Source organism: Capra hircus (assembly GCF_001704415.2).
Source record: "Capra hircus breed San Clemente chromosome X unlocalized genomic scaffold, ASM170441v1, whole genome shotgun sequence".
Classification (NCBI taxonomy): Eukaryota; Metazoa; Chordata; class Mammalia; order Artiodactyla; family Bovidae; genus Capra; species Capra hircus.
The window spans coordinates 7562396-7582983 of NW_017189516.1; the positions used below are offsets into that span (position 1 = coordinate 7562396).

Genomic DNA, 20588 nt, shown 5'->3' on the forward strand with positions numbered 1-20588 from the left:
AGTAGTGAGTTTTGTGGTATCTATGTGTTTGGTGATGGACAGGGAGCCTTGGTGTGCTGCAGTCCATGGGGTTGCAAAGAGTCGGACACAACTGAGCAACTGAACTAAACTGATGTGTTTGTTATGGCTTTGGTCAGCCTATCTACTAATGTGCAGGTTGTGCACCTATGTAGCTGAAGGACTGGCATGTGGCATTTAGCACTGGATCTTCCCGGCTTTTTGGTGGGGCTTGGCCTAAGTGTTGAGATGGAGGGCTTTGGGAGGGCTTTCACCCATTAATCTTCCATGGAGTTAGTAGTTTCTGGTGGTCCACAGTTTTGAAGTTGAGTCTCCCGTCTCTGGGGTTCAGGCCTGAACCTTGACTGTAGCATCAAGATTTCACAGGCCGCACAGCACAGAAGACAAAAAACCCCTAGAATAATGGTGAAATAACTCTCAAAAGCCAAGATCACCCAGAGAGATTCACACAGTTATATAGAGAAGGAAAGAAAGATAAAGGAGAAAGAAAAGTTAAAAAGAAGAATCAAAAAAGAGAACTTAATCAAGCCAATAATCAAACCCCAAATGAAAATAGATATTAAAAATTAACAGACTTTCAAAGATACAAAATTAAAAACAAAAGATAAAAAAACTAAAAATCAAAAGCATGGGAAAAATTAGACTCTCAAAAAATACAATATCAAAAATAAATATCTAAAACAAAAATTGAAAATTTGGAATTTGTTTTAAAAATAAGATATTTTAATCAAAAGAAAAAGTAGGTTATAAGAAATAAAAATTAAAGGAGCAATAAAGAACCACATTAGGACCGTATGAGAGAAGAAAAAAAGAAAAAGGGGAAAAGAGGAGGGGAAATATATAGAGTCATGGCAAATAAAATGGGAGAGAGTGTAAACAATGAAAGGTTTTAGTTTCTTGGCTCCAAAATCACTGCAGGTGATTACTGCAACCATGAAATTAAAAGACTCTTGCCCCTTGAAAGAAAAGCTATACAAACCTACACAGCATATTGAAAAAAGAAAGACATCACTTTGCCAACAAAGTTGTATCTAGTCAAAGCTATGGTTTTCCCAGTAGTTATGTACAGATGTGACAGTTGGACCATGAAGAAGGCTGAGTGCCAAAGAATTTTGGTGCTGGAGTAGACTCTTGAGAATCCCTTGGACTACAAGATCAAACCAGTCAATGCTAAAGGAAATCAACCCTGAATATCCATTGGAAGGACTGATGCTGAAGCGGAAGCTCCAATACTTTGGCCACCTGATACAAGGAACCTTTTCAGTGGCAAAGACCCTGATGCTGGAAAAGGTTGAAGGCAAAAGGAGAAGAGAGCAGCAGAGGATGAGATGATTAGATAGCATCAGTGACTCAGTGGACATGAATTTGATTAAACTCCAGGAGACAATGAAGGAATGGCGAACCTGGTGTGCTTTAGTCCGCTGGGTTGCGGAGAATCGGACACGACTTAGTGACAGAATGACAGCAAAAGTGAGAGGAATGTCCAAGTAGTTTCTCCATTTTCTGGCTCCAGTTGATTTGCCTACTCAGAAAGTTCTCCAGTATATCAAGGAAGTATCTCTCTGGACATACTGTGGGCAGTGCAGGGTCTGCTCATACTCAGGTCTTATCTTGCTCCAGTTTGTACTTACTCTCAAAGCAGTCTCAGGCTAAATGCTGGAATTTAAACTGCTTCAGCTGTCACTTCTGAAATGCTTTTGCCTTCTTTCCTTTGCTCATGCAGCCCCTGGTGTTCTGCTTTGGTTTTGGTCCCACCTTTGTTTTTAAGTCTCTCTCCCATGTTTGTTCACTGCCCAGATGTGAGGGTGTGAAAGTAGCCCCTTATTCGGGGTCACTTGCTCAATTGTGCTGGGGAGAGAGGTGTGTGGGGAGTGCTCATTGTGGCTGGGCAATGTGGAGGGTTGAAATAGTTGGAGGTGGGCCATGCTTTTCCCCAGGGGAGTTAGTCCAGGTTTGTGGGACACTTGGCAGAGCTGAGTTGCTCAGGCTTCCAGGAAGACATGGGTGGCAACCTGCAGCTGCTCACTGCTTGGCTGTAGTTGTGATCTCTGGGACTGAGATTATAGTGGTCCCTTGCCTTCCACCTCTGGCACCATGCCTGCCTCTCTGCCTCTGGGGCCACAGACCGCAGCTGGATCATACCTCTTCAGAATTCGCTTGGATGGGGTCGCTTGTTCTGTGAGCGTGTGTAATCACAGGGCAGTGTTAGAGTCTTCCTGAGGGAATGATCCTTTTTTTCTCTGGCAGACCCAACGTTTTTCTGGTCTACCTCTACTGTGTTGCCTCAGCCCTCTCAGAGTATCTTCATGGCAGTCAGCTCTGGCCCTCACTCTGAGGCCTCATCCCCAAAGCCTAGGCCTCTGCACCTAGCCCCCACTCACGGCAAGTGGACACAAGTGTGTGAGCCACTTCTCAGTTGGGAAGTGCTGTTGGGCTTAATCTCTGTGGTGAATTTTCTCTGTTTTTGCCTCAGAGCACCTGTCTTCCTATGCTGCACTCTCTGAGTTCTGAAGTTTCCCCTTGACCCCATATATGAGGGGATTTCCTAGTGTGTGGAAACCTCCCCTCCTTTAGGACTCCCCCGGGGTGCAGGTCCCTATCCTGAAATCCTCTCTCTCCCTTTTAGTCTCTATCTTATGCCCTACCTCACTCCAGTGAGATTTGTTTGCCTTTCTGGATGTCTGGGAACTTCTGCCAGCATTCAGAAGATGTTCTATGGGAGTTGTTCTACATGCAAGTGATTTTTTTTATATATTTGTGGGAGAGAAGGTGTTCTCCCTGTCCTATTCCTCCACCATCTTGAAGGTCCCCTCTGTGTCTGACTCTTTTGCGACCCCGTGGACTCTAGCCCACCATGCTCCTCTGTCCATGGGATTTTTCAGGCAAGCATACTGGAGTGGATTGCCATTTCCTTCTCCAGGGGATCTTCATGACCCAAGGATTGAACCCATGTCTCCTGCATTGGCAGGCAGATTCTTTACCACTGAGTCACCAGGGAAGCCCATAGAAATTCTCACTCAAGGTTTAAGATAAAGGAAGACAGCAAAGGATAGAATTTAATCACCCTTGCCTTCCTTTATGTTAGCAGGCTGATGGTTTCCTAAAGTATCATTGACTAAATTACTAAAATTGATGCTATGGAAAAATAGATAAGAAAAATAATGTTTCTAAATACCACTAATCTTGGTCTTTCTCTCTCTCTTTTCACAGTGACTGTTTTGAGCCCAGCAGAAAAAGGTAAGTGGTATTATAAGTTGTTTTTGTCAGGACTATATCTCTCTTTCTGTCTAAAAGTGAATTACATTAAGCCTATAAATTGAGCAACTTTCCCAGGAATACACTGAGGTTAGTGGAAAGTTTAAGATGATGTCTTTTAGGAAGATTGCCCAGAAATAAAGCAGAACATATTTTCAGTAGCTCCTCTGGGGAAAAAAAAATATGGAGTTTGTTTAAATAAGGTTTTTTGTTTTTTTTTTTTTTTTTTTAGAAAGGTAATAGTATACTATAAAAATAAAAGTTAAAGGAGTCAGTCCAGGTTCAATGCATGATACTGGATACTTGGGGCTGGTGCACTGAGATGACCCAGAGGGATGGTACGCAGAGGGAGGAGGGAGGGGGGTTCAGGATGGGGAACATGTGTATACCTGTGGCAGATTCATGTTGATGTATGGCAAAACCAATACAATATTGTAAAGTAATTAACCTCCAATTAAAATAAATAAATTTATATAAAAGTTAAAGGAGCAATAAAGGACTAAATTTTTTTAATTTAAAAAAATAATAAAAATATGTCTAGGTATTTCTCTGGAGCTTTTGTGGGCAGTGTTGATGGGGTCAGTTCACTGTCAGATAGTCCTTTGTTCCAGCTTTTACTTGCTCTCGAAGTCTACAGTTGCCCCTCAAATGCAGTCTCAGCTTAACTGCAGAGTTTTAATCTGTTGCACCTGTCACTTCTGAGGGCGTTCCCCCTTCTTTCCTTTGCTTCATTTGGTCTCCTCTGTTTGCAAGTCTCTTCAGTGTCTAATTTCCACCCTGACATGTGGAGGCGAAAGTGGCCACTTATTCGAGCTCACTTGCTCAGCTGTGCTTTGGAGAGGAAGGACGCTGAAAAAAAAAATACTGCTGGCATGTGTGGGGAGTGCTCACAGTGGATAGTTCACTCTGGGTTGCCACAGCCCAGGTGGCGTGTACTTCCCAGGTCCAAGGCTCTCAGGTGTGCCATGAGGACACAGTCCCAGGTGAGCCGTGCATCTTGTGCACTTCCCAGATCCAAGCCTCTCAGGCTCCAGGTGCACCATGAGGGCAGAGTCTCAGGTATGCCGTCTGTCTTGTGCACCTCCCAGGTCCAAGCCGCTCAGGCTCTCGGGTACACTGCGAGCACACAGTCCCAGCTGGGCCATGCATCTTATCAGGGGAGCTAGTCCCAAGCTCTAACACTCCTAGCCAATATGAACCATCCAGGATTCCAGGAAGATGTGATTAGTGACTGGCAGCCAGCTCACAGCTTGGCGGGAGATGCAGTCTCTGGGGCCCAGATTGCAGCAGCCCATTGCCTTCTGCCTCTCTGCCTTCAAGGAGAGAGGGCATAAATGGCAGCCAGCTTGCTCACTAGAGTGTGATCGTTTGCTCTGTGAGCATGCCAGGGGTCACAGTGCTGTGTTAGAGCCTTCCCGTGGGAAAGGTCCTTTTTTTTTTTTTTTCTTTGTTTCCCTGACATTCCCGTGGTTTAGGTTGCTATGTCACATTAGTCTCCTCAGAGTGTCCTCAGGGCATTCACCCCAGTCTTTACCCTAAGGACTGACAATGTAGCTCATGCCTCCGCACCAGCCCCCACTGGCTTTGGTCAAAGGCAAGCATGTGAGCCACTTGGCTAATAATTGCTGTTCATTGTGAATTCTGTGGTGATTTTCTTTTCAGTTATGCTGCCCTTTGAGATTCCAAATATCCCCACTGACCCCACCTCTGAGAGGGTTTTCTATTGTGTGGAAACTTCTCCTCCTTCATGACTCCCTCCCCAGGATGGGTCTCCATCCCTAAATCTTTTGTCGCTCTTTTCATCTTTATCTTTTGTCCTACCTCATTTTGAAGAGATTGGTTTGTCTTTCTGGGGTATCTGGGTTCAGAAGTTGTTTTGTGGAAGTTGCTCCACAGGCAGATGATCTTTTGATGTATTTGTGGGGGAGAGAGTGGTCTCCGCATCCTATTCCTCTGCCATCTTGGGACTACCCATGAATGGTTCTTAAGATCAGAGATTTTTCTATATATATATATGTATATGAAATATTTATAAATAAATATAATTTTCCACAATAGCCTTTCAAGAGAAGTGGGTGGGGGCTTAGTTGATGCTCCACCATAATAGTAATAATGACAGTAATATTGTCATTATAATTGGAAACTACAATTTATCATGCACGGTACCTTGCTAAGTATTGTATGTGTGTATAATCTTTCAATATTTACATCAACACAATGATGTAGACATTCTTTATGACATTTTATTGAGAAGAAAACTGAAGTTTAGAGAAGTTAAGCAACTTATCCGAGGTCATCTAGCTAGTAAGCAGTAAGATTCAAACCCAGAACTGCCTGACATTGAAGTCCATGCTATTAAGCAAATATATACCTGTTCTTTTACTTCTCAATCTACAACTTTCTAATTTGTTTAGTTGACCTCCTTACTCAGAAACTTGATGCTCAAATGCTCATTTTTCTAGTGTCCAAAGTAGTATATTTTCATTTTTTGTATGTTATCAATAAACTCAACTACATCCATGTAGAGTCATTTGTAAGCCCAACTCAGTTCCAAACCTTTCTGGTATCATCAATCCAGTTGCCAGAATTTGAATTCTTTAGGAAACTGTTACCACAATTCATGATTGTTAATGTCCCTCTTATTCTAGAATTTTGTAATTCTCAAGCACTTCTCCCCTGGTAGCTCTTATATTCATCAATACACCAAAGAATAAGATTAGATTTTGCTTCTTTATTCTGCAGTGGGGCATAATGGGACAAAGTACAGGATTTAGAGACAGAGGATCTGGGTTGAAGTTGCAGTTGTATCATTTACTAGCTCTATGACTTTTGGTAAGTAACTCAACTTCTCTGACCACAATTTCTTTAAAATGAGTCTAGTTTAATAACATCTTACAGATTTATTATTTTAAGCTAGCAAGAGCAAAAGTATACAGGCATAAAATATGTAGTATTAAACTGCTTTGTAAATGTGAAATATTAACAATTTGAGTTGTAACATTTTTTATATGTCAGGATTCTCAAGACAGTAGAACCCATAAACTAAAATTAGATTCAATTGTAACCAGAAGTTTGAAAATTAGACTTGAAGATAACTTTCTGAACATTAGGGCAGTTTACTAGGAGATGCCATAAAACCTATTCAGAAAGTATTAGACACCAAACTATCTGGCATGAATTAGTGAGCCTTCCCTATAAGCAGACCAATAGCTCTAATAACTATCTGAGATTATTTCTAACCCTGTAACTCTGTGACTTGTTTAGTGCAAAGAAATGGAAACAGTAGAGTGGGAAAGACTAGAGATCTCATCGAAAAAATTAGAGATACCAAGGGAAAATTTCATGGAAAGATAGGCGCAATAAAGGACAGATATGGTATGGACCTAACAGAAGCAGAAGCTATTAAGAAGAAGTGGCAAGAATACACAGAAGAACTATGCAAAAAATATCTTCATGACCCAGATAATCACGATGGTGTGGTTACTCACCTAGAGCCAGACATCCTGGAATGTGAAGTCAAGTGGGCCTTAGAAAGCATCACTACGAACAAAGCTAGTGGAGGTGATGGAATTCCAGTTGAGCTATTTCAAATCCTGAAAGATGATGCTGTGAAAGTGCTGCACTCAATATGCCAGCAAACTTGGAAAACTCAGCAGTGGCCACAGGACTGGAAAAGGTCAGTTTTCATTCGAATCCCAAAGAAAGGCGATGCCAAAGAATGCTCACACTACCACACAGTTACACTCATCTCACGTGCTAGTAAAATAATGCTCAAAATTCTCCAAGGCAGGCTTCAGCAATTCATGAACTGTGAATTTCCAGATGTTCAAGCTGGATTTAGAAAAGGCAGAGGAACCAGAGATCAAATTGCCAATATCCGCTGGATCATGGAAAAAGCAAGAGAGTTCCAGAAAAACATCTATTTCTGCTTTACTGACTATGCTAAAGCCTTTGACTGTGTGGATCACAAGAAACTGTGTAAAATTCTGAGAGATGGAAATACCAGACTGCCTGACCTGCCTCTTGAGAAACCTGTATGCAGGTCAGGAAGCAACAGTTAGAAGTGGACATGGAACAACAGACTGGTTCCAAATAGGAAAAGGAGTACGTCAAGGCTGTATATTGTCACCCTGCTTATTTAACTTCTATGCAGAGTACATCATGAGAAATGCCAGGCTGGAGGAAGCACAGCTGGAATCAAGATTGCCAGGAGAAATATCAATAACCTCATATATGCAGATGACACCACCCATATGGTGCAAAGTGAAGAGGAACTAAAGAGCCTCTTGATAAAAGTGAAAGAGGAGAGTGAAAAATTGCCTTAAAGCTCAACATTCAGAAAACGAAGATCATGGCATCCAGTCCTATCACTTCTTGGCAAATAGATGGGGAAACAGTAGAAACAGTGTGAGACTTTATTTTTTTGGGCTCCAAAATCACTGCAGATGGTGATTGCAGCCATGAAATTAAAAGACACTTAACTCCTTGGAAGGAAAGTTATGACCAACCTAGACAGCATGTTAAAAGCAGAGACATTACTTTGCCAACTAAGGTCCATCTAGTCAAGGCTATGGTTTTTCCAGTAGTCCTGTATGGATGTGAGAGTTGGACTATAAAGAATGCTGAGCACCGAAGATTTAATGCTTTTAAACTGTGGTGATGGAGGACTCTTGAGAGTTCCTTGGACTGCAAGGATATCCAACAAATCCATCCTAAAGGAAATCAGTCCTGAATGTTCATTGGAATGACTGATTCAGAAGCTGAAACTCTAATACATTGGCCACCTGATGCAAAAAAACTGACTCATTTGAAAAGACCCTGATGCTGGGACAGATTGAAGGCGGGAGGAGAAGGAGATGACAGAGGATGAGATGGTTGGATGGCATCACCCACTCAATGGACATGAGTTTGAGTAGACTCCAGGAGTTGGTGATGGACAGAGAGGCCTGGCGTGCTGCATTCCATGGGTTCTCAAAGAGTCAGACACAACTGAGCGATTGAACTGAACTGATTAAATTAGAATACAGAATAGCATATGACTACCAGTAGGAACATTATTTGGCATAAACAAAACATATATAAGCAGCAAAGATATGAAAGCCTCAAATCACATAACCTTTTATTCATTATTCAGAACTTAAGAAAACCTAGTCAGACATAGTACAAGTTTTTCCATTTCTTATCTGCGTAATGGTGCCCCTACTGGGTGAGGAGCGTCCCTCCAGAATTCATGTCCACCCAAAGTCTGTGAATGTGAATTTATTTTAAAATAGTGTCTTTGCAGGTGAAATCAAGATGAGGTCACAGTGGATTAGGGTGTACCCTATGGCTGGTGTCCTTATAAGAAGAGAAAATTTTGAATACACAGACACAGAAGGAAGATGGCCATGTGAAAACAGAAGCAGAGATTAGAGTTGTGTCACCACAAAGGAACACCAAAGACTGCCAGGAGTGGCCAGAAGCTGGGAAGAAGCAAGGAAGGATCCTCCCCAGGAGCCTTCAGAGGGAACTGGACCTTAATGTCAGACTTCTTGTCTCCAGAACTATAAGAAAATAAATTTCTGTTGTTTCAAGTCACCCAGTTTGTGATAATTTGTTATGATAGCCCTAGGAAACTAATAAAGTTTCTAATAAAATTTCAATCTCTAATGTACTATTAAGTACTATTAAGTAGCAAATTAGCAGACTTTGGTGTCAGATGTACCAGGGATCAAATCTTGACTTTGCCACTTACTATATATATGACCTTGGGGAACTTAACCTAAGTTTCACTTTCTTCTTCCATAAAATGAGAATAACAATACCTACCTTTCATGGTTATTTGGAGCACCAAATGAGATGTATATAAGTCTCTTGGCATAGTGCATGGCATATGTTAAGTACAAAATAAGTAACATTATTAACATTGGAAAAGACCTAAAAGATCTTTCTTCTGAGAAAGATAATATGTTTCAGTACTATTATTCGTACTACTGCCCTTATAAATATTTTGTCAAATGATTCTAGTGCACAGAAAGGATTAAAGCTCAGATCATCTGAACCACAGTCCAGATACTATATATTATGTCACCCTTGATTATACAGAACTCCATAATTCTTTTAAGACATGAGTCCATATGTTCTTTCATAGACTACTAGAAAGCAGAATAATAATGCATTTTGCTTTCATAAGAGTATTTTGCATGGATAATCTCATTCAGCATCATGCTATCTAAATTTTGAAAATCTAGAGTAGAAAGTCTTGCTCCTCTACCCCTGAAGTGTGGCTATGGGATGAGCTACAGGTTAAAAATTTGGTAGACTCCAAGGATTAGTGAGGCTAAGGGATGAATTTAAGAATGAGATTAGGCACAACCTATCAGGCAATCCATATGTAATCAAGAGTAATGTGTTGACCACAGTGGTGCATTTCCAAAAAGGGCAATCAATCATTTTAAGCAAACATTTAACTCATTATGTGAGAATTAATTTGTATTTTGAATGGTTTGCATGCTAAATTCTCTAGTTTCTCATTTAAAGTTAAAAGTGATTATAATTATTTACCTTTTTAGAAGTAGATGCAATTCTTTTTTTTTTAATTTTTAATTTTTTTTTAAATTTTAAAATCTTTAATTCTTACATGCGTTCCCAAACATGAACCCCCCTCCCACCTCCCTCCCCACAACATCTCTCTGGGTCATCCCCATGCACCAGCCCCAAGCAAGCTGCACCCTACGTCAGACATGGACTGGCGATTCAATTCTTACATGACAGTATACATGTTAGAATTCCCATTCTCCCAAATCATCCCACCCTCTCCCTCTCCCTCTGAGTCCAAAAGTCCGGTATACACATCTGTGTCTTTTTTCCTGTCTTGCATACAGGGTCGTCATTGCCATCTTCCTAAATTCCATATATATGTGTTAGTATACTGTATTGGTGTTTAAATAATATAACTGTTATGGGCTCAATTGTGTTCCTTCAAAATTCATATGCTGAAATCCTAACCCCAAGTAACTTAGAATATGACTGTATTTGGAGGTAGAATCTTTAAAGAAGTAATTAAGTAAAAATGAGATAGCTAGGGTGGGCTTTAACCAATATGACTGCTGTCCTTATAAAAGCAAAGGAGATTAGGAGAAAGACACACACAGCAGGAAGACCATGTGAAGAGAAAGGAAGATCACCATTTACTAACCAGGAGAAGAGGCCTCAGAAGAAACCAACCTTGTTTCCTTTAAAAAAAAAAAAAATTAGTGTCAGGTACAACAGTGATTCAAAATTTGTATAGATTATACTCAATCTGTCTTGTACAATATATCCTTTTTGCTTATTTATTTCATACATAGTAGTTTGTACCTCTTTATCCCCTACCCCTCCTTGCTCCTCCCCACTTCTCTTTCCCACTGGTAATCACTAGATTGTTCTCTACACCTATGAGTTTGTTTCTTTTTTACTATAATCACTAGTTTGTTTTATTTCCTAGATTCTACATATAAGTGATAACATACAGTATTTGTCTTCCTCTGTCTGACTTACTTCACTAAGCATGATACCCTCCAAGCCCATCCCTGTTGTTGCAAAAGGCAAAATTTTATTCTTTTTATGGCTGAGTAGTATACCATTGTATGTATATATATATATGTATATTGTGTGTGTGTGTATATATATATATATATATATATATATATATATCTGTTCTTCTGTTGATGGATACTTAGGTTGTTCCCATATGAACATTGGAGTGCATGTATCTTTTCAAATTAGTGATTTTGTTTTCTGTGGATATATACCCAGGAAGTAAAATTGCTAGATCATATGATAGTTCTAGTTTTAGTTTCTTTGAGAAACTTCCATTCCGTTTTCCACAGTAGATGCACCAATTCACATTCCTACAAGCAGTGTATGAAGGTTCCCTTTTTTCCACATCCTTGCCAACATTTATTATTTGTGTTCGTTTTGATGATAGCCATTCTGATAGTTGTGAGGTGACATCTCATTGTGGTTTTGATTTTCATTTCTCTAATGATTAGCAATGTTGAACAGCTTTTCATGTACCTGTTGACCACCTGTATGTCTTCTTTGGAAAAATGAATATTGAAGTCTTCTGCCCAATTTTTTTACTTGGCTGTTGTTGTTGTTGTTGTTGTTGAATTGTACTAGCTATTTACATATTTTGGATATTAACCCTTTATCATTTGCAAATATGTTCTCCCATTCGGTAGGTTGTCTTTTCATTTAGTTAGTGATTTCATTTGCTCTGCAGAAGCTTATAATTTAAATTAGTTCCCATTTGTTTGTTTTTGCTTTTGTTTTCTGTGCCTTAGGAGACAGATCCAAAAAATATTACTATGATTTATGATTTATGCATAGTATGATTTATGTTCTGCCTACATTCTCTTCTAGGATTTTTATGGTTTCTAGTCTTACATTTAGGTCTTTAATCCATTTTGAGTTATTTTTGTATATGATATGAGAAAATGATCTAATTTCATTCTTTTAGATGTTTTTGCCTCCTTTGTTGTAAATTAATTGATTGTAACTGCGTGGATATAACATACTGTTTTATATTTATTATTGTAAAATTACTTTATAAGGAGGATTTGGGGACCAGACAAAAGCTCTTTTTATGCAGTAACCCACTTCTAAAAGAATATTATGTTGATTTTAATATTAATGTAATTATGATAATTACATATAATAATATCAATACACTGACTTCAATTAATATTTTTGTTACAAAAATAATGTTTATTGAAAATTCAAGCTATAAAAAATACATAAGAAAAAAGTCTTCCTTACATTGACTCCACCCCTATCAATGTCTGTTCATAGTTAACTAGTATATTTGGTTGGATTTATATCTTCTAGATCTTTCTCTGTGTATTTACATACAAACAAATGATTATGGATTTCTATAATTTATATAGGATTGGTTGTTTTTTAATCTGGATGATACTGTGCATATTGTCCTATGATTTAGTTTTTTTCACTTAATAATATATCATAGGTGTCCTTCAATATTAGTATATACAAACATATTTAATTTTTTAATGACCTCAAGGTATTCCATGGTGTTAATATGCTATAATTTATTTAATAATTTATCAAGGATGAACTTAACAAAACTTTATTTTATCAATTATAAAAGTAATAGAACCTCATAAAATGAAAACAGTGTAGAAGGGGATAAAGAAGAAAGTGGAAGGCCTTTAGTCACTGAAGAGGTTAAGGATGAAACAAGATCTGATAAATTTTTTTAATTAACTTATTTTTTATTGAAGGATAGTTGCTTTATAGAATTTTGTTGTTTTCTGTCAAACATCAACATGAATCAGCTATAGGTATACATATATCCCCTCCCTTTTGAACCTCCCTCCCATTTCCCTCCCTATCCCACCCCTCCAGGCTGACACAGAGCCACCATTTCAGTTTCCTGAGCCATACAGCGCATTCTTGTTGGCTATCTTACATACGGTAATGTAAATTTCCGTATTACTCTTTCCATACATTTCACCCTCTTCTCCCCTCTCCCCATGCCCATAAGTCTATTCTGTATGTCTGTTTCTCCATTGTTTCCCTGTAAATAAATTCTTCAGTACCATTTTTATAGATTCTGTATATATGCATTAGAATACGATATTTATCTTTCTCTTTCTGACTCACATCACTCTGTATAATAGGTTCTAGGTTCATCCACCTCATTAGAACTGACTCAACTGTGTTCCTTTTTATGGCTGAGTCATATTCCATTGTGTATATGTACCACAACAGCTTTATCCATTCATCTGTCGATGGACATCTAGGTTGATTCCATGTTCTAGCTATTGTAAATAGTGCTGTAGTGAACAATGGGATACATGTGTATTTTTCAATTTTGGTTTCCTCAGGGTATATGCCTAGGAGTGGGATTGCTGGGTCATATGGTGGTTTTCTTCCTAGTTTTTTAAGAAATCTCCATAACATCTTCCATAGTGGCTGTATCAATTTACATTCCCACTAACAGTGCAAGAGTGTTCCCTTTTCTCCACACTCTCTCCAGCATTTATTGTTTGTAGACTTTTTGCTGATGGCCATTCTGACTGGTGTGAGGTGATATCTCATTGTAGCTTTGATTTGCATTTCTTGAATAATGAGCAATGTTGAGCATCTTTTCGTGTGTTTTTGGCCATATGTTTGTTTTCTTTGGACAAATCTCTGTTTAGGTCTTTTTCCCATGTTTTGATTAGGTTGTCTGTTTTTCTGGTATTGAGTTGTATGAGCTCCTTGTATATTTTGGAAATTAATCCTTTGTCAGTTCTTTCATTTGCTATTATTTTCTCCAGTTCTGAGGGTTGTCTTTTCACCTTGCTTATAGTTTCCTTTGCTGTGCAAAAGCTTTAAAGTTTAATCAGGTCTTACTTGTTTACTTTTGTTTTTATTTCCATTACTCTAGGAGGTGGGTCATAGAGGATCTTGCTTTGATTTATGTTATAGAGTATTCTGCCTATGTTTTCCTCTAAGAGTTTTATAGTTTCTGGTCTTACATTTAGGTCTTTAGTTCATTTTGAGTTTATCTCTGTGTATGGTGATAGGAAGTCTTCTAATTTCATTTTCTTACATGTAACTGTCCAGTTTTCCCAACACCATTTATTGAAGAGGCTGTCTTTGCCCCATTTTATAGTCTTGCCTCCTTTGTCAAAACTAAGGTACCCATAGCTGCATGGGTTTATTTCTGGGCTTTCTATCTTGTTCTATTGGTCTATATTTCTGTTTTTGTGCCCGTACCATACTGTCTTGATGGCTGTAGCTTTGTAGTATAATCTGAAGTCAGGAAGTTGGTTCCTCCAGCTCTATTCTTTATCAAGACTGCTTTGGCTATTCGGAGTCTTTTGTGTTTCCATATGAATTGTGAAATTTTTTGTTCTAGTTCTGTGAAAAATGCCATTGGTAATTTGATAGGGATTGCATTGAATCTGTAGATTGCATTTGGTAGTATAGTCATTTTTAAAATATTAATTCTTCCTACCCAGGAACATGGAATATCTCTCCATCTGTTTATGACATCTTTGATTTCTTTCATTAGTGTCTTATAATTTTCTGTGTACAGTTCTTCTGTCTCCTTAGGTAGGACCCTGTCTTTTTCCTGATCTTAGGAGGAATGCTTTCAGTTTTTCACCATTAAGAATAATGTTTGCTGTAGGCTTATCATATATGACATTTACTATGTTGAGGTAGGTTCCTTTCATGCACATTTTCTCAAGAGTTTTCACCGTGAATGGGCGCTGAATTTTGTCAAAGGATTTTTCAGCATTTATTGAGATTATCATATGGTATCTATCTTTCAGTTTGTTCATGCAGTGTATCACATTGATTGATTTTCATATATGGAAGAATCCTTTCATCCCTGGAATAAACCCAACTTGATCATGGTGTATGAGCTTTTTGATGTGCCGCTGGCTTCTGTTTGCTAAAATTTTGTTAAGGATTTTTTCATCTATGTTCATCAGTGATATTGACCTGTAGTTTTCTTTCTTTTTTTTTTTTTTTTTTTGTCTTTGTCTGGATTTGGTATCAGGGTGATGATGGCCTCATAGAATGTGTTTGGAAGTGTTCCTTCCTCTGCAATTTTTTGAAAGAGTTTTAGAAGGATAGGCATTAGCTCTTCTCTAAATGCTTCATAGAATTCTCCCGTGAAGCCATCTAGTCCTGGGCTTGTTTTTTGGAAGATTTTTTAATCACAGCTTCAATTTCAGTGCTTGTAATTCGGTCATTCATAATTTCTATTTCTTCCTGTTTCAGTCTTGGATGATTGAACTTTTCTCAGAATCTGTCCATTTCTTCCAGGTGAATCTAGAAGAAATGGAACTTTTCTAAGAATCTGTCCATTTTATTGCCATATAGGTGTTCATAATAGTCTCTTATAATCCTTTGTATTTCTGGATTGTCTGTTGTAATGTCTCCTTTATCATTTCTAATTTTGTTGATTTGATTTTTCTCTCTTTTTCTTGATGAGTCTGGCTAAAGGTTTATCAATTTTGTTGATCTCCTCAAAGAACCAACTATTAGTTTTATTACTCTTTACTATTGTTTTTTTCATTTCTTTTTCATTTATTTCTCCTTGGATCTTTATGATTTCTTTCCTTCTACTAATTTTTGTGGGTTTTTTTGTTCTTCTTTTTCCAGTTGTTTTAGGAGTAAAGTTAGGTGGTCTATTTGATGTTTTTCTTGTTTCTTGAGGTAGGATTGTATTGCTAAAAACTTCCCTCTTAGAACTGCTTTCACTGCATCCTGTAGGTTTTGAGTTGTTGTGTTTTCATTGTCATTTGTTTCTAGAAATTTTTTGATTTCCCTTTTGATTTCTTCAGTAACCTGTTGGTTATTTAGTAATGTGTTGTATAATCTCCATATGTTTGTGTTTCTTACAGTTTTTTTTCTTGCAATTGATATCTAGTCTCATAGCATTGTGGTCGGAGAAGATGCTTGATACAATTTCAATTTTCTTAAATTTACTGAGGTTTGATTTGTGACCCAAGATGTGGTCTATCCTGGAGAATGTTCCATGTGCACTTGAGAAGAAGGTGTATTCTTCTGCATTTGGATGGAATGTCCTGAAGATATCAATGAGATCCATCTCATCTAATATACCATTTAAGACTTGTGTTTCCTTATTAATTTTCTGTTTTGATGATCTGTCCTGTGGTGTGAGTGGGATGTTAAAGTCTCCTACTATTATTGTGTTACTGTCAGTTTCTCCTTTTATGTCTGTTAGTGTTTGTCTTATGTATTGAGATGCTCCTATGTTGAGTGCATAGATATTTACAATTGTTATGCCTTTCTCTTGGATTGATCTGTTGATTGTTATGTAGTGGGCTTCCTTATCTCTTTTAATCTTCTTTATTTTAAGCTCTATTTTGTCTGATATGAGGATTGCTATTCCAGCTTTCTTTTGCTTCCCATTTGCATGGAATATATTTTTCCATCCTCTCACTTTCAGTCTATAATGTGTCTTGAGGTCTGAAGTGGGTTTCTTGTAAACAGCATATTTATGGGTCTTGTTTTTGTATCCCTTCAGCCAGTCTGTGTCTTTTGGTTGAAGCATTTAATCCATTTCCATTTAAAGTAATTATTGATATATATGTTCCTATTGTCATTTTCTTAACTGTTTGGGGTTGATTTTGTAGATCTTTTGTCTTCCTTTGTATTTCTGTGCTATATAAGTCCCTTTAACATTTATTGTAAAGCTGGTTTTGTGATACTGAATCCTCTTAACTTTTGCTTGTCTGAAAAGCTGTTTATTTCTCCATCAATGTTGAATGAAATCCTTGCCAGGTACAGTAATCTTGGTTGTAGATTTTTCTCTTTCAGTACTTTAAATATACCCTGCCATTCCCCTGTGGCCTGTAGAGTTTCTGCTGAAAGATCAGCTGTTAAACGTATGGGGTTTCCCTTATATGTCACTTGTTTCTCCCTTGCTGCTTTTAATATTCTTTCTTTGTGTTTAGTCTTCATAGTTTGATTAGTATGCGTCTTGGGATGTTTCTCCTTGGGTTTATTCTGTATGGGACTCTTTGTGCCTCTTGGACTTGATTATTTCCTTTTCCATGTTGGGGAAATTATCAACTATAGTATCTTCAAAAATTTTCTCATACCCTTTCTTTTTCTCTTCTTTTTCTGGGACCCCTTTTATTCGAATGTTGATGCATTTGATATTGTCCCAGAGGTCTCTGAGACTATCCTCAGTTCTTTTCATTCTCTTTACTATATTCTGCTCTTCAGTAGTTATTTCCACCATTTTATCTTCCAGCTCACTATTCTTTTGCTTTAGGTATTCTGCTATTGATTCCTTCTAGAGTATTTTTAATTTCAGTGATTGTGTTGTTTGTCTCTGTATGTTTATTCTTTAATTCTTCTAGGTCTTTGTTAATTGATTCTTACATTTTCTCCATTTTGTTTTCAAGATTTTTGATCATCTTTACTATCATTATTCTGAATTATTTTTCAGGGAGTTTGCCCATTTCCTCTTCATTTATTTGGACTTCTATGTTTCTAGTTTGTTCCTTCATTTGTGTCATGTTTCTCTGACTTTTATTTATTTTTTTTTTTAGCATGGTGTGTTTGAGGTCTCCTTTTCCCAGGTTTCAAGGTTGAATTATTTCTTCCTTTTGGTTTCTGCCCTCCTAAGCTTGGTCCAGTGGTTTGTGTAAGCTTCAATTAGGGTGAGATTTGTGCTGAGCTTTTGTTTGTTTGTTTTTCCTCTGATGGGCAAACTGAGTGAGGTGGTTATCCTGTCTGCTGATGATTACATTTGTATTTTTGTTTTGTTTGTTGTTTAGGTGAGGCGTCCTGCACAGGGTGCTACTGGTAGTTGGGTGATGCCGGATCTTGTATTCAGTGGTTTCCTTTGTGTGAGTTCTCACTATTTGACATTCCCTAGGGTGAGTTCTCTGGTTGTCTAGTGTCTAGGAGTCATTGCTCCCTCTCTAAAGACTCAGGGCTTGATCTCTCTCCAAAGACCAGCCTAGGTTCAATCTATCAGGAGGAATTTCACCAGAAATGTAAGGGCCTTAACTTGAGTTCCAAATTTCAGTGCACAAGAACACAATGGAGGTCTCTGACTCAGTGGAAACTGTTTCTTGAGGGATTCCCTCCTTTTTTGTATGGTGGCTTTTCTTTGTGAAGAGGTCTTTAAGGGAGGTTCTGTTAAATCTTAATCCATGACACTTTTTTTTTTTTCTTGTATGGAGAGTTTTATTTTATTTTATTTTTTTTAAAATCTTTAATTCTTACATGCGTTCCCAAACATGAACCCCCCTCCCACCTCCCTCCCCATAACATCTCTCTGGGTCATCCCCATACACCAGCTCCAAGCATGCTGTATCCTGCATCAGACATAGACTGGCGAAAAGGAAAATAAGGAAGCTCAGTCTCTCAAGTTGTACTAAGTGGAATGCTCTCCAACTCATAGCAAGTGAAATAGAAGTAGAATGCAAAACAGTGCTATTTGTTTTAAAAAGCCCATTATTTTGATGCCTTTATGTGCATAAAACCTGATAGGATGAAGAATAAAGTCATGACAGTATGACATTTGTTGCTTCCAGGGAGGGAATCTGGATGGCTGAAGGACAAGGCTAGAAGGGAGACTTTTCACTGTGTACTATTTTCAACCTTTTGAATGTATTACCTTTCAAAATACAATGAAAAATTTTATTATAACAAAAATTACATATGTGTATTGTATTTGTACATTGATATTTATATAGACATATGAAAATAGAGGATCTGGAAAGATACACATCAAACACAAAATAAGTATTTTGCTTTAGGAGGGAGAGGGAGGAGGTTATATATGTGTGTATGGTGGGCATTTGCTTTCTATTGCTTGAATTTGAAATGAGATTTCATAATTACACAAAACAAGCCATTAAAAAGATCTTGTACCACAGGGCTGAGAGCACTGTGCCAGCTTTTTTCCATTCTATTATAAATATGTGAGAGAATCAGCCCTATTAACTTGGTCTCAAGTCACATCATTCCCTTGAGTCTTCCTCATAGATTGAAGTAATAAAACTTTATCATACAAGGATTCACAACGAAACAGTAAGATGACAGTCTCAAAATGGCTCTGGAGAATACTGAACTTTCCTGTATCAGAAGAGCTATCTACGAGGCAAAGAGTATAAAAAGAGATGGCAAGCCACAAATGTCTCAAAAGTACATCTCACATTTCAAAAGTGTGTAGTCGCTGGGGCAACTGAAAAGAAAAACTTGTGATTTAGAGTCAGAAGCCCTGTGTTAAAGACCTGGCTACTCTGTATAGTGGAGGCTTCCCAGGTGGCATTCCTGGTAAGAACCCGCCTGCCAATGCAAGAGATGTAAGAGACGGTGGTTCGATCCCTGATCTGGAAGATCCCCTGGAGGAGAGCATGGGAACCCACTCCAGTATTATCACCTGGAGAATCCCATGGACAGAGGAGCCTAGAGGACTACAGTCCATAGGGTCACAAAGAGTCAGACATGACTGAAATGACTTAGCACACACACACATTGTATAGTAGCTGTGTGACTTTGGATAATTGACTACCCTGATAGTTGATCAACTGTCCTTATTGCTTATCTACTTATTACTTATCTCACAAATGTGTTGAAAAAATAAAATTAGATAACATTATGAAAGCACATTGTAAACTCTATAGCACTGTGCAAATGCTATCAGTATTATCTTTCAGTATGCATAGTGGCAGAGAGAATGACAATTGGCAACAGTAGCTCCTCCTCACATTATCATAAGGGACATTTCCCCTTTATTCCCAGGATCATGTGGCAACTTTTAAAATATGCAACTCCCAAAAAGTCTCTGATTCCAAATTTGCCATTATAAATTGTTTCTGTCACTTTATGGGAAAAAGGTAAAAATTAACCTTTCATAATAATACTAGAAAATACTTGGTAATAGGAAAACAAAATATAGATTTTTTTTGTTGAGCTTTACATCTTTCTGAACTCTTAGAAATGGGTGAAAATATAACATAAATGCTGATTTTTTCCCCTTAAATTTCAGTTATCTACCTCATATTCTACCATGCCATCTTTGTGTTCTTTACCTGGACCTACTGGAAGTCTATTTTTACACTCCCACAACAGCCAAACCAGAAGGTAAGAATACTGCTTACTTCATAAAGACTAAAGACAGAGGAAAGTAGAAATGCCAATAAGGCAAGAAGAGGGCAAAAAGAGGAACAAATAACCTTCCATTACAAAGGAAAGATTCAAGGTAGTCTTTAAAAAGGACTTGGAGTAATAAATGTAAGTTAAAATTAACATAGTCTATTGAAGGAGTTTGTGTAATCACCAGCTATTGATATCTTTAAGACTAGTAAACTACTACCTGCATTGTTGAGATAATGAGCGAAACAAGGAATCACTTGATTCTGAGGACTCCTCTAGTTGAATTCTATGAAACTGTAATAATTTAGAACTCAGTGAGACAATGAGAAAAATTACAATAGTTAAATTGATCATTTTCAAACTGTGTTCCCTTGAATGAAAGTGTTTCATGCAATATTTGGGAGGGTACATGAAAAATTTCTAATCATATCAGGTACTTATAACATGTGATTACTGTAACACAGATTAGTTTCCAAAGTAGGAAATAAAACAATGGAAGAAATTTCAACAGCCTCCCAACATTAGGAAAAGTACTGATTTTAGTTTTCCCACTTAAAATTGTACACATACAAAATAAAATTAAACACAGAGAAAGACAAATATCATATGATATCTCATATGTGTAATCTTAAGTTTTTTAAATGATGCCAAAGAACTTATTTATGAAACAGAAACACACTTACAGATAT

General features: G+C 37.6%; 1 protein-coding gene across 1 annotated transcript in view; it reads left to right on the forward strand.

Moving 5' to 3' along the window:
* The window catches only part of ZDHHC15 (zinc finger DHHC-type containing 15), a 112647-nt gene that overhangs the window by 18772 nt on the left and 73287 nt on the right, over positions 1–20588 (forward strand). The window contains exons 2-3 of the mRNA XM_005700611.3: positions 3229–3255; positions 19793–19887. Of these exons, the coding sequence (XP_005700668.1) occupies positions 3229–3255; positions 19793–19887 (122 nt within the window). The remainder of the gene's footprint in view (positions 1–3228; positions 3256–19792; positions 19888–20588) is intronic.